The sequence below is a fragment of the Manis pentadactyla genome, chromosome 7, assembly GCF_030020395.1.
Source record: "Manis pentadactyla isolate mManPen7 chromosome 7, mManPen7.hap1, whole genome shotgun sequence".
In the NCBI taxonomy this organism is placed as follows: Eukaryota; Metazoa; Chordata; class Mammalia; order Pholidota; family Manidae; genus Manis; species Manis pentadactyla.
The window spans coordinates 113,158,774-113,172,398 of NC_080025.1; the positions used below are offsets into that span (position 1 = coordinate 113,158,774).

The 13,625-nt window shown below is 32.9% G+C and overlaps 1 protein-coding gene across 5 annotated transcripts in view; it reads right to left on the reverse strand.

The window, feature by feature from the left end:
* The window catches only part of TMEM168 (transmembrane protein 168), a 59,562-nt gene that overhangs the window by 4,526 nt on the left and 41,411 nt on the right, over positions 1-13,625 (reverse strand). For 4 of the 5 annotated variants that reach the window (XM_036875431.2, XM_036875430.2, XM_057504679.1 and 1 more), the window contains exons 3-4: positions 5,581-5,723; positions 3,460-3,734 (exon numbers count right to left, since the gene is read on the reverse strand). In XM_036875431.2, the coding sequence (XP_036731326.2) occupies positions 3,460-3,734; positions 5,581-5,723 (418 nt within the window). Of the gene's footprint in view, positions 1-3,459; positions 3,735-5,580; positions 5,724-9,325; positions 9,558-13,625 lie in introns of those variants that run through there. The other variant, XM_036875436.2, reaches the window with a different exon arrangement.

A 13,625-nucleotide genomic window follows, 5' to 3' on the forward strand; every position in this document is an offset into this window, starting at 1 on the left:
CTCTTCACTTAGCAATCAGAATGACAACATGGGAGAGGAAGAGAATCCTTTAGATTTCTCTTTCTATTAAAACTATGACCTGTGAAGCCAGGGTATATAGCACATTCTTTATGAATAATTAATATTTTATTCATCAGCCTGTTATATCCTAGGCTCCAACATTTGTCTCATGAATTGCTCTTACACCAAGGCATATCATCTCAGAGGCACAATTTCAATACATGGTCCACACACATTACTAATGTGCTGCTTCACAGAGATCTCCAAAAGACAACTTTTCAAAATGGTCGGATATTAACTTTTCATTACTACCAGTTCTATTAAATTGCTCTGGAGATCAAAGGATGATACAAATTATAAGAGCTATTATACAAATTCCATCTGCACAAAAACATCATTGTCTAACTTGCCTTCTACAACTATTTCAATAAATGTTCTTCACATTCTATACTAATTCTCTTATATATATGCTCTTTAGATATCAACAAGAGACTTAAAGTAGCATTAAAGCCTTTTAAATTGACTATTCTCTTCCCTTGTTTTGCTCTTTCTCTTATGAACTGGTTCTATGTTGCACGTGGCTTTTGGCCCAGATGCAAAGTACTTACATGTATCTCACATAACAGCCATCTGATGCCGTTCAAGTAACTGAGACTGCTTTTTAAAGCTCTGTTTATCTGTAATGAATTGCTTTATAGATAATCCGCATTTTTTTCATTTATTTCTTTCTTTTCATTACCATAATTGTTTCTACCCATGTTTTTCAGGTATGAGGCAAAAATGCAGGTTTCATATTATGAAACCCCATACATGTAAAGACTACATATTCTAAGAAATACTGTGAGTAAAGTTATAGAATAAAGGGCAAATATAGATTCTTGTCCTCACAGTGATATTTAGTTCTGGAGTGACTCTTAATTTGCTAACTCAAGTAAAATCCAGTCATGGTGTTTCCTACTTTAGAAGTTTTTTAGTAACTACTGGTAAACTCTCAGAATTTTTGTTCCTGGGTTGGAATGAAGTATTCTTCAGGGCAGGGATGTGCAGTATTGTGTCTGAGGTAGAATCAGCCTTGGCTTGGAGAGCTGTCTCTGGCAGGCCACGGCAGAAACTCACTGAAAAGAAGGCTCAGTCCCTGTGCCTGTTTTAACCTGGCTACCTGCAAATGAGCCGGGTGCCTCAGGCCATGACAGGATAGGCGTGCTGAATTAGGGAACAAAATCTACCCCTCTCAGGGAAAAGAGGGCCATGTCAAGCTATGTTTTCTCTCCATTGTTTTTTTCAACTTTTTACAATTAAGTCTCTGACAAAGAAAGCTGAGCATACAGGAACAAATCTTGGCTAATCGAGGAATTCTATAATGGTCAGCATATCGGTGACATAGTTCAAAAAAATTAATTATCAAGATAGTATTTTAGAATGTAATTGCTAGACATTACCTAAAATGTAACTCTAAAGTTTCTAAGTCTTTATAAATTATTCCTCACTCACAGTGAATGACAATTTAAGAACAATGATATATATGCTATTTTTCTTGGTGTACATTACTTTTCCTAGGAAAAGAAAAAACAGATATAAATATTAAACTGAACACCTATAATTTATTTCCAAAAACATCTTTAAAAAAATGCAAACTTTTTGAAAATCTATTTAAAAATCCTTATGTAAATACATAAGATTAAATATTACCTTTAAAACTACTTCATTATAATACTTAAAAATAACTACAGATAGATGCATGATTACCAAGATTATGTCTTTTTTTCCCATTGATTCAGGAAGAGTTCATTATTATGAGCACTACAGTAAGTTTTCAATACTCAATCCCTGCTTTCAGCTCTGAAAGTCTATTTCTCTGAAGATTTTAAATTGACTAGAATTTTCCTTTATGCTCTGAAGGAAAGTACACAGACTGCCATACTTTACCTGGAATTAAAATAGCCATAAATGTTAAAAAGTTGTTTTCTACAGTGAGCTATTAAAAAGTTATAGGTCAAGTAAATGACTTCATAAACTATATTCAAGAAGCTTTAATGTTGACTACCTTTGTTTGTATTCTAGTATTTCGAAAAAAAGGTAAACCAAGCTAACAAAAATATCTACTTAAACAGAACATGCCATTTTTTTTACCTTCAAGATTTTTGCCTTGAGCAGCAACAGGATACAATGGGGAAAAACATACACATTATGGGTCAGGCAGATCCTGGGCTTAAATCACAGTTCCATCACTTAGCAGTAGTATGACCATAGATAAGTTTGGTAACTACTTTCTGCTTTCCTTTCATCCTTTGAAAAATGAAGGTGATGGATGTGACAGTATTTACCTCAAAGGATTTCAAGTGAAGGGTAAATCTTAACAATGTGTATAAAATACCAGGCATAGTAGCTGAGCTTCAAATATGCTCAGTAAGTGTTTGACTTCAGACAGCCATTGAGATATTCAATATTTATTTGCAAAACCAAAAAACTACAGAAGTATGTCTTATGATAAAAACCTTGGTTACAAATCTGGCAGGAAATAAGTGCAACCATGATGGTTTAAAAATCATCTCTGCTTTAACCTTGAATTAGTTTCCTTCCTTCTGGAGCTTGTATTGGCAGCTTTGCTTCTGTCCTTCCATAATACTTAGGTATTTTTTCAGCTGAATATCTATTTCTATGTGTTCTTAAGGTAAAACAGAATTTAATGGAAAAAAAGCAAGATATAATTAAAAGAACTATTTCTAATCTAAAATAAGAAAATTACCTTTTTCATGATTCATTCAGTGATTTTATACACCTATCAATTACATAAGGATCCCCTATTACCAGGCTTTGTTGGAGGCACTAAGTAAATAATTCATCAAACAAAGCCCTTGACTTTGGGTCTCTACTCTACTGGGGAAGACCAACAAACAAATTTACATCTAGTTTGGGAAGGTGATTCCATAGTACCCGTCATCTTATAAATAAGAGAACCGAAACTGAGAGAAGTTAAGTAACTTGCCTAAAATAACACTGTTGTGGCAAATTAGGACAAGAGACAAGGTCTGTTTAACCTAAGCCTTACCCTTGTGATATGGCATCATTTGCTATTTAATATTTTGGCGAGCTTTCTAACATAAATAAAACTGCCCAAGTGAAGGGGCTACTGAAATCAGATTTGTAACATTTAAAGACTTAGAAGTAGTAGTAAAGTTAGTTTTAGAAAAGTCTAACTGTATTTAATAACTCTCAGATCATGACAGATTTTTCTTCCAGTAAATACATTACTGAGACATAATTCTCAAAACCTTTAAAGATTACTAAAATTATGCTAAACAGGTATGCTGGAGAAAAGAAAAAACAGTCACATGTATATTTGGTAAGTTGTGAAGTAGGAAACTGAGAATTCTGGAAATGTAATGTGTCCATGTGAAAGACAGATTTCCACAAACAGGTGTATCTTCACAACAGTGAAACTGCCAGAGGTGAACTTACCTGCAAGAGCCCACTCTCCTGTACTATGGCTGTGCCCACTGTAATACAAAATGTATGTATCATGTCTAGGTCCATCCACAGTCCGAAGTTCAAGGAAAGCTTTCAGTTTGGAATGTAGAGTATCAAAAGACAGTCCACTTGTGGAATAGTCACATCCATAGGTCTCAATCATATGATATGCAAAAAATCTTTGGATAGCATTGAGCATGCCAGTAGACCTAAAATTTAACTCCTGTACGTGTTCTGGTGGAAGAAGTGTTGGCTGACCATGAGGGCTAAAGGAGAAGAAAAAAAAAGTTTTTTTGGTGTTTAAGTAGTATTCATTCTATGTCACATTCTTATTCTTTGCTTATAACTAATTGTCTAAAAATGCTAATCGTTGCTAACTAAATGGCAGGCTATTTTTAAAAATCTCTTTTTCTAAAATTTCTGTACTGCTAACAACTAAACTTGGGACATCAAAGCCTAGTTTCAAAAAATTTTATTTATCAATAAAACAATAACCAAACTGAAAGCTGGGAGACAATCTCTAAATACAGGCAGTATTACTTTGTTTTTTGTTTTTTATTCCTATTATCTTACTAAATGACAGATATTGGACACGACTTTTTAAAAGCAAGAATATGCTGATTTTACCCAATGGCTCAAGAATTTTTCTTGAGAAAAAAATTTAAACAAAATATGGAAGCAGTATCTTAAGTTATATTTAATTTCTGTATTGAGTTTATAAAGTTCAAGTTTTACTAAAGGTACATAATTTTTACAAACTTAAGATACGTTAATGATAGTATAAAAATACCTATTAGTGGCATTTTAAAACAATTATTTAGTTCATTGCCCTATATTATTGAACACTAATTGAAGATTAGATCTAGATCTAATCATAGAACAAATGTAAAACAGTCATCTAGTAAAGATGATAGAACAAAATCTTAGAACCAGCAGACTCAAAATGCTATCAATACTGAGGGAGGAAAAAAAATCACTCCTGTCTAGAAAAGGGATTTCTATCAGGAATTTTGAAAATTTCTATTTTGCTTTATGTATTACCAACACTATTCTAATAACAGTAGTTTTCATTAAGAGGATGAAACATTTTGTTCCATATTTATAATGTTTAAGTCACAGAGGGTAAAAGAATAAGCAATACATAAACAAAAATTATAATGGAATAAAAGTCTGACCATGCAAATTATCTTCTCTTCCCGCAAGTTGTCACATCTTACTTTATGGGACCCTACTAAATCTATTTCTTTTACTTCTCATGAGACTTTTCACCTTTTATCAAGCCTTTTACATAGAGGAAAATATTTACTATGAATAATCTATTTAGGGATTTTATGTCAAATATTTGAAATCAGATAAAAACTTTAGTTCAAGTCTCCCTAACAACTCCATAAACCAAGGAAAGTCTGATGAATATCTAGTCATCAGAATTCACTAATAGCAAATAACTAGTTTTTCTATTTCAAAGGTACTTAAATTATAATGTGGCAATACATACATTCAGATTTGCCACACATTTGGAGTAAAAAATTATTTTGGAATAAAACTGCAAAGAAACAAATACATATTTAACTTCATTGCCAATCTTCTGAATTCCTGGTATTTGTGTGACATTTCCAATGGGCAAAATTTTACATTCATATTCTCATTTGCTCTTCATAACATTCCTCTGAGATGGGCAGAATAGCTATTGTCACTTGCATTTTAGATGGAGACAATGAGGTCAGAGAAGTTACAATCTGCCTAAGGTAACAACTGAAATTTAGGACTCTCAGGTTCAGGGTATGTTCTATTATATTTCACCACATTGTTTCACAGGACATTTTTTTAAACAGGATATCCCTTTCCTTAGAAAATTTATATTTTCTAATTTTTAGCTAAAATATAAGATAATTACATCTATCAAAAAGATATTTAAACTGAACCCTGAAGATTCTATTGTTACTCAGAGTAGATAAAGGCTTTTAAGCATCTGGGATGAATGAAAAAAATGCAACAGAGTATTATACTTTGAAAATACTATAGCTTTGAAAAATGAGCTATTTTATATTCATAGTCATACACATATTAGGAAGATGTTTAGAGTCAAGTAGTTATTATACTAGATTACTGTACCTGCAGAAGTTGGTAGGAATCACAATAGCATATCCAACAGAAGTTCCACCTAAACAGCTACCCAATTCATGGAAGAGCCCATGAGCCATGGATTCCAATGGCAAAACAATTAGAAACATGCTCAAGAAGATTCCATTTGTTGGCTAAAAGAGATTTAAAACAGCATGTTTACATAGTGTAAGAGACTGCACTTGTCTGTGTGTATATACACATATATTTATATACTGCATATTTATTCACATTTTTTCCCCTTCTTTCAAAAAGGTTAAAAGGGCAATTAATGACCTAAAAACAATTATAAGTTGAAGCAGACCTTTATGGATGGGTAATGAACCCTAAATTTATCTCTAAGCTTCTTGGGAGTAGGGCAAAACAAATATAGCAAATAGTATTTTTTTAAATTTGTCAGATAATATCAGACCCAAACTAAAAACAAAAACCACTTTTGATGACAGTGAAAAGAAATCAAATCCTTTCCTATTAAAATCCACATGCTGTAAATAATTTTTACAGTAATATACTCATCTACTTTATCAAATGTAATTTAGAAAGCATGTTTTTTTCCCATGAATTAAGAGAATAAATTTTAAAGAAAATTTAAGATCCTAAAGAAGAATGGAAAAAGGGAGAAGAAATATTAAAAGGGGGTAACTGCTAAAAAAGGAATTAGAGGACCATTTAATTGAAAAGAAAACGGGGGAAAGCTGTCAGTGTGTCTTATATACTGTAGTATTCCACCTTCTTCTGTGTTGTTACTGCACATCCTACACAGTTACGTGCTTCTGTGTAGGAACACATTTTTCTCACATTGATAGTTCACTTGGTCAGAATTTTAATAACTATAAAGTTTACTCTCACAATGGAAAACTGGATATAATGCCCCAATTTTAGTATACCGTTCTATGTTATCAGTAACATAACAGTACAGGCCCAGTTTAGAAAGACTAGACAATACCAGTAAAGATATATGTGATTAAAATCATTCCAAGTACCATCATCCATAGAGTCACTTTAAAAAATATTTCTGGTCTTCATGAAATATATATTTTTTAACCTAAGTGGATGACATATAATGTTCTGTACATTTTTAATATATTGTAAGCCAGTTAAAATTATAAATCATTTGTAATAATTGAAGAACATTTCTATTTTATATATATGATATTTGAATTAGCTGACTCCCTATCATTGTTATTTAGATTCCTTTTAATTTTCCATTATGATAAACAAAACCAGAATAAGAATTGAGTTCTCTGTTAAATACCTTTGATCATTTGGGTTTCATCTTTGGTAAAGTGTTAAATACAGTTGACCCTTGAACAACATGGGGTTAAAGGTGCCAACCCTCTACAGTTGAAAATCTGTGTATAACTTTTGACTCCCCCAAAACTTAACTACTGTTGACCAGAATGGTAAGAGTTAATTAACTTATTTTGGGTTATATGTATTATATACTGTATTCTTACAATAAAGTAAACTAAATAAAAAATGTTATTAAGAAAATCATAGGGAAAATACATTTACAGTATTATACTGTAGTTACTCATGCAAGTTTACACCATCTGTTTATAAGATGCATCATCTGTCACCACCTACATCAATATCATCTTATATGATACAAAACACTGTATCTGAAATAAAATAATTTATTACTAACATTAGACATCAGAAGTAAAAAGAAATTCCTAATTATTTACAGGTATGATTCATGCACCAAAATGAGTAAGCAGCAGTATGACTGCTTTATGGTAGCCTAGGATGATCAATACAGTGCTTCACAGTAACCTAGCTTCTACACAAATCATTATAAAATCTTTATGTATTACACTCATAGTCATAATGCAGTGTGGGAACATTGTTACATTTCTATGTAACCACCTACCTGTGATGATAGGCTGATATACAGATTCTCTAATTATGTGAGATGCATACACATGGTAATGCAATGCTTTCAAAGAAAGTTGTGAAACAGCAAGAAAACATTAACTTTATATTAAATATCATTCATCTTATGCCTATATAAGGATAGGCTATTGACTTCCATACAAGTATTGCAAGTGATGTTCTACAGAATACTTAGGTGACAATGACGACACAAAACGGCTCATACAATTCTTGCTGCAGTTAGAAGGTTCTTATGAAGACACACACATACACAACAGGTAAGTTTATGAAGTGTACTCATGATTATTTACTATTCAGTAATTTGTTAAGTGGGTCATCATAAAGGTCTTCATTCTCATCATCTTCATGTTGAGTAGGCTGTGGAAGAGGAAGAGCAGGACTGGTCCTGCTGTCTCAGGGGTAGCAGAGATGGAAGAGATGGAGGAGGTGCAAGGGGAGGCAGGAGAGGCAGGCATACCCAGTGTAACTTTACAGAAATAGCAGTTTCTAACTTTTTTGCTTTTTCATTTCTCCAATGATGTTTCTACACAGTACCAATCCTTTTTCTATTGTTTGCTTTAGTTTCAGTGCCTGTACCAAAGACATTAGGTCCATGTTGTAAAAAGTTAAAAGCAGTCTTGAATAATCAGACCCTTATGCTACACTAATGCCAATTTGTTTTCTGGCAGCTCTTCTTCATCTGACACTGGTTTGGAAGTAATTCATCTCCACCAAATGGTCTTAATTCTTCTGGTGTGGTTTATTAGCTCTTGAATTTCTTTAAGATCTGTATCTTGAAAACTTTCACCTCCCACTTTTTTTTTTTTGCCATTTCTACAATCTCTTTCATGATTTCCTTGATTAGCTCTGTTACAAGGCCTGTGAAGTCACGCATAACATCTGGACACAGTTTTCTCCAGCAGGAATTTGTTTAGAGCTTGATGGCTTTCACATCTTTTCCTGTAACAATGGCATCTTCAATGGTGTAATCCTTCTAGATTTTCATGTTCTCTATACTGGGTTCTTTTCCATAGCATGAACAATCCTTTCCATGGAGTACCTTGTGTAACAAGCCTTCGAGGTCCTTATGACGCCCTGATCTAGAGGCTGAATTAGATACATTGTGTTTGAAGACAAACAGGCCACTTCAAAGTCTTTGGTGTTGAATTAATGGGGTTCTGGGTGGCCACGGGCCTTTGTCCAATATCAGAAGAACTTTAAACGGCAGTCCCTTTACTGGCAAGGTTACTTCCTGACTTCAGAGGGAAAGCATTGATGGAAAATCCAGAAAAAGGGTTCTTATGGTCCCGGCTACCTTGCTGTACAACTAGAAAACTGGCAGCTGTCATCTTTTCCCTTCAAGTCTCAGGGGTTAGCAGTTTTATAGATAGGGCAGTCCTGATCATAAACACATCTGCATTTGCACAAAACAGTAGAGTTAGCCTATCCCTTCCAATCTTAAATCTTGGTGTTCGCTTCTCCTCCTTACTACTAAAATGTCCTTTGTGGTGTTTCCCTTCCGCCCCAGAATAGGGTACTTCTGCATAAAAACCTGTTCAGACAGACACACCCTTTCTCCTCAATGATTTTCTTAATGGCATCTGGGAACTTACGGACTGCCTCTTGGTCAGCAAAAGCTACTTCTCCTGTTATCTTGACATTTTTAAAGCCAAACCTGTCTAAAATTATCAAACCATCCTTTGCTGGCATTAAGTTTTCCAGCTTTAGATCTTTCCTTTGCTTTTAAGTTGTCATAATGACTTTACAGGCATGACTTTCTTGTAGCAATCCTGCATCCACATAAAAGCATTTTCAATATGAGATAAAAAGATATTTCACGAACAGTGCAAGCTTTTCATACCTGCTGGTACAGCTGCAGCAATGGCTTCATTGAGTTTCCTTTTCCTTTTTTACAAGGGTCTTTATGCTGGATTCATTGATCTTGAAATAACAGGCAACTGTAGCTGCAAACCTCAATCTCTGGTACACATCAAGCAATTCAGCTTTTTCTTGTAATGTCATGACTTTATTTCTTGGGAGCTCTTCCAGTATCACAAGTGGCACTTCATATGGGTCCAGTGTCACAAGGTTTATGGTATTGCGCTAAATAAACAAGATGACAAATACAGGAGAACCACAAAAGTTCACTTTTTACTACAGTACACAATTTATTGGAGAGCTGAACTGCTTATCTGGAGATGATTTGTGTCACACAGTGTTTTAAACAGATACTTGCAACATCTGAGTTCACCACAGTTAAATAGGAGGTAGCTACTAAATTATTCCAGTAGTACAGTATGTACTACAGTTACTTTTATGCAGTTATGATTTAACACTGAATCTTTGTCTTTCTACCATTTTCTTGACCGAGAATGGTGCCATGTATAGTTTGTATAAGTTTTGATAAATTGAAACAGTAAGAGATTTATGTGTATTTTATAGTAAATGATAGACTAGTATCTACATATATCTTATGCATTCATAACATACCTTTTCTTATGTTTTCAGTATTTCTAGGTTTTGCACTTTGTTTTTTCCAAGATGTTGCAAATCTCCAAAAATTTTTCCAAATTCTTACTGAAAAAAGTCCTTATATAGGTGAGCCTGTACACTTCAAACCCATGTTGTTCAAGGGTCAATTTTGTCCACTTTTCCAATGGGGCTGCCTTTTTTTTAGTTTACAGCTTTGTTTTGCACTCAACGTATTTTAGATAAAAGTCTTTTGTGGGCTGTACTGCAAATACCCTTCCCCCTCTGTGACTCCCTATATTTTGCCTGATGTAAGTTCTTAATTGTAGTAATTTTGTGTCTTGTTAAAGAAACCTTCCTCTACCCAAAGCTCAAGAAGATATTTTTCATTATCCACCACAGACTTTGTTTTGAACAATCAGATCTTTATTCCAAACGTTAATTGATTTTTATGATAACAGTCCATTTTTTTCTATATGAACACCCAATTGTCCAGTTACCAATTACTGAAAATCTCAATCATTCACCATTATTCTACAGTGCTATCTTTGTCATAAATCAAGTATTCTGGGTTCTGGGATCTGTGTTTATACTCTCTTCTATTCTACTGGTCCATTTGTCTATCCTTTCAAATATTTCCTTTGGCCTTTATTTCCTCTCTTCTTTCTGGGAGTCCAATAAAACACAGATGAGATCTCACTGCATCGTCCTGAGTCTTATCCTTTTCTTCTGTATAGTATTTTCCCTACCTTTTTTTTCTGTACTCCTTGCATAGCTTCTTCTGAATTGTATCTTCCAGTTTGCTAATACACATTTCAGCTTTGTTAAACCTGAATAATGAGTTAATTTTAGGTGTCTTTCATTTTATTTACTTCTTTTTCAAATCTGCCTCGTCACTTAATCATTTCCAACTTCCCACTATTATGTACTATCTTTGCTTTCCTTCAACTTCATAGGTATAATGGTTGTCTCTGATGAGTAACATATCTCAAGACTGGTCTGTAACACACTGGTTCTACCCACTTCTTGGATGCTGTGTGTATATACTTGAATATATGTATTTAATGTTGAACACTAAAGGGAAAAAAAGTCTATGGCCAACTTCAGGCCTAGGATAATACCTTTTCCAAGAGGACTTTTGTTTGTTTCTTCCAGGGTACTAAGGGCATTATTACCCATCTACATATCTTAATCCAAGCTGGATCACTAACAGGTCAGGGTGCAAGTCCATGAGAGAACTGTAATGTACATGGTTCCACCCTGTTCTTTCAGTGCGTCATGGGAAAGTAATTACACATGGGAAGTAATTTACTGGAGTCCACTTCTGAAGCTCTTGGCTTTGATTTTTGATTCTCTCCTGATGGCACAAGCAGCACAGTTCAGCTTTGAAAACTGTTTCCTTTTTACTAACAAATATCTGTGGGGAAGTGTTGAGTCTTCCTGTTCCCAGAAGGTATGTTTTTCCATGTATTCAAGTCATCTTTTATAACCTTCAGTGGAGTTTTATATTTCTTTATAAAAACCTCATAAGTTTCTTATGAATCTTATTTCTAGTTATTATGTTTCTGTTCTATGAATAAAATCATTTCCAGAATATTTTTTGCATATTCATGTTATTTGCTACCTAAGTGGTATTAAAAAGTATATTTCCAGTATAAACACCATGTATTTCACCTTACACACATGTTATATGAGTCCAAGAGAATTTACATAGTTTTTACACTGGTTGGGTTAATGACAATTATATCAGTAAGTAAAATCAACCCCCTATGATATTTACAGATTTAAAGTTGCAACATAATTCTCAATATTACTGTAGCACTTTCAATGGGTTTTTCAGTTAACTCTTAGGTTTGCCAGGTAATCATCTACAGATGGGGACAATTTTGTTATTTTCTTTTTCATCTCTATACCTTCTATTGCATATGTTACTATTAGAATATAAAATGCTTTGATCAATTAAACCCTTAATCACACAAAAGGATTACTTTCAAATTATGTTAGCCATTCATATAAAAGAATCACTAAAAAGAATTACAAAGTAATAATACCAATATATGACAACTTAGTTATTTCTACCTTTAACTTTTTGTAACTAGTACTTTTCTGATCAAGAGAGCAATATAAGAAACTAAATAATTCACTGTTATAATTTATAGCAAGAGTCACAAACTCAAAATGCCTTCAGGGATCAGAAAATGGATATATAGAGTAGCTGCACAAGTAGTATGTAGCGGTAAGGAGTCTAAAGGAAGTGCCCCGCTACATAAAGGCATTTAAAATGTTCTCGCCAAATAAAACTGTATAGCAAAAAAAAAAAAAGTCCCTGCACATTAATCCTCGACAGGATAGTTTTTAAAAGCAAGAATGAGAAGTTCAGGTATATAAACAGCCTTTTTGTACCATGAGTTACTAGGATATTTCATGACAGAGAAATTTATATACACATGTAAAATTCACACACAAACAAGAAGGAATTTGATAGTCTACTGAAAGTGGGAAACTAAATTTTGACATGTATGTGGTTAAAAATTAGAAAGTTGTATTATAAAAAACTGTCACTTTTCATTTTGTGTAGTCAAACCATTTTTATTTAGTTAAGACTATTAATTTGCGATCTACCAGTTTATTTCATACAGAAAAAGAGAATGAAAATTTCCATTCCTGAAAGTAGGCTAAGATATATTATTTTAAACTTGGCACTGTTTATCTAAATATGTCAGATGTAGAGACTGGCCTTTCTTTAAATGTACATGTGTATAGAATACCAATAGTTACCACTGACTTATTCTGTATTACATTAAAGAATTTTATAAAGCTACTAGTACTAAGATTTTTATTGTGAAATTAAAAGATATAGTTTTTACCATTAAAAACATTAAACAGTTTACAATTTAGCAGTGAACTACATAAAACAAAGTTCAACTGCCAATTTATAAATTGAGAAGCCTAATTAAATGATTTAAAATTCCAATTAAAATGTTAATTATATAAGTATGTTATTCAATACCTTCAAGTTGGTTATACAACACTGACATTTAATAAAATTAGACTATTAAAATAAGCAGATATTCAGAGGTTTACTGATCACAATTCATAGGCAACAGATGATCTATTACTTGCTGTTTATAATCTTAGTAAAAAATTGAGTTTTATATCATTAAAAGTAGATATATAATAAAAGTATCAATAAATACTTCTATTAGGTTATTTTGAGTAAGGAAGCCTAGAGAAACAATAATTAAATATACTATCAAGATTAACATACACAAATAAGAGTGAATAGTTTGGCAATACAAAAAATTAGCAATCTAAACTGAACAGATGGCAACTATGTCCTGGGAGAGCCAAAATAAATTCAGGATTTTTTATCCACTTGCCACTTTCAGAAAGTTTCAGTTTTACTAACATGCAAACCTTTATTCTATAGCTTCAATCTAAAAATAACTTGTGACTTTGGAGTATTCCTTAACTTTAAACTCCCTGTTACAAATAAGATCAACTTACTTGATCAAAACTAGTTATTGTTAGTTATTGTTGGTACTTTTCTTCCTTTGCTTCTCCAAATCACTCTAAGCCCACTATCAAATTGTAAGACATGGTTCAAATTTCAAAGCAGATATAAACTGAACATAACAGACCAATAAACAACTAAGTAACATCCTTTGTATAAAAGAAGTTATTAACTATTA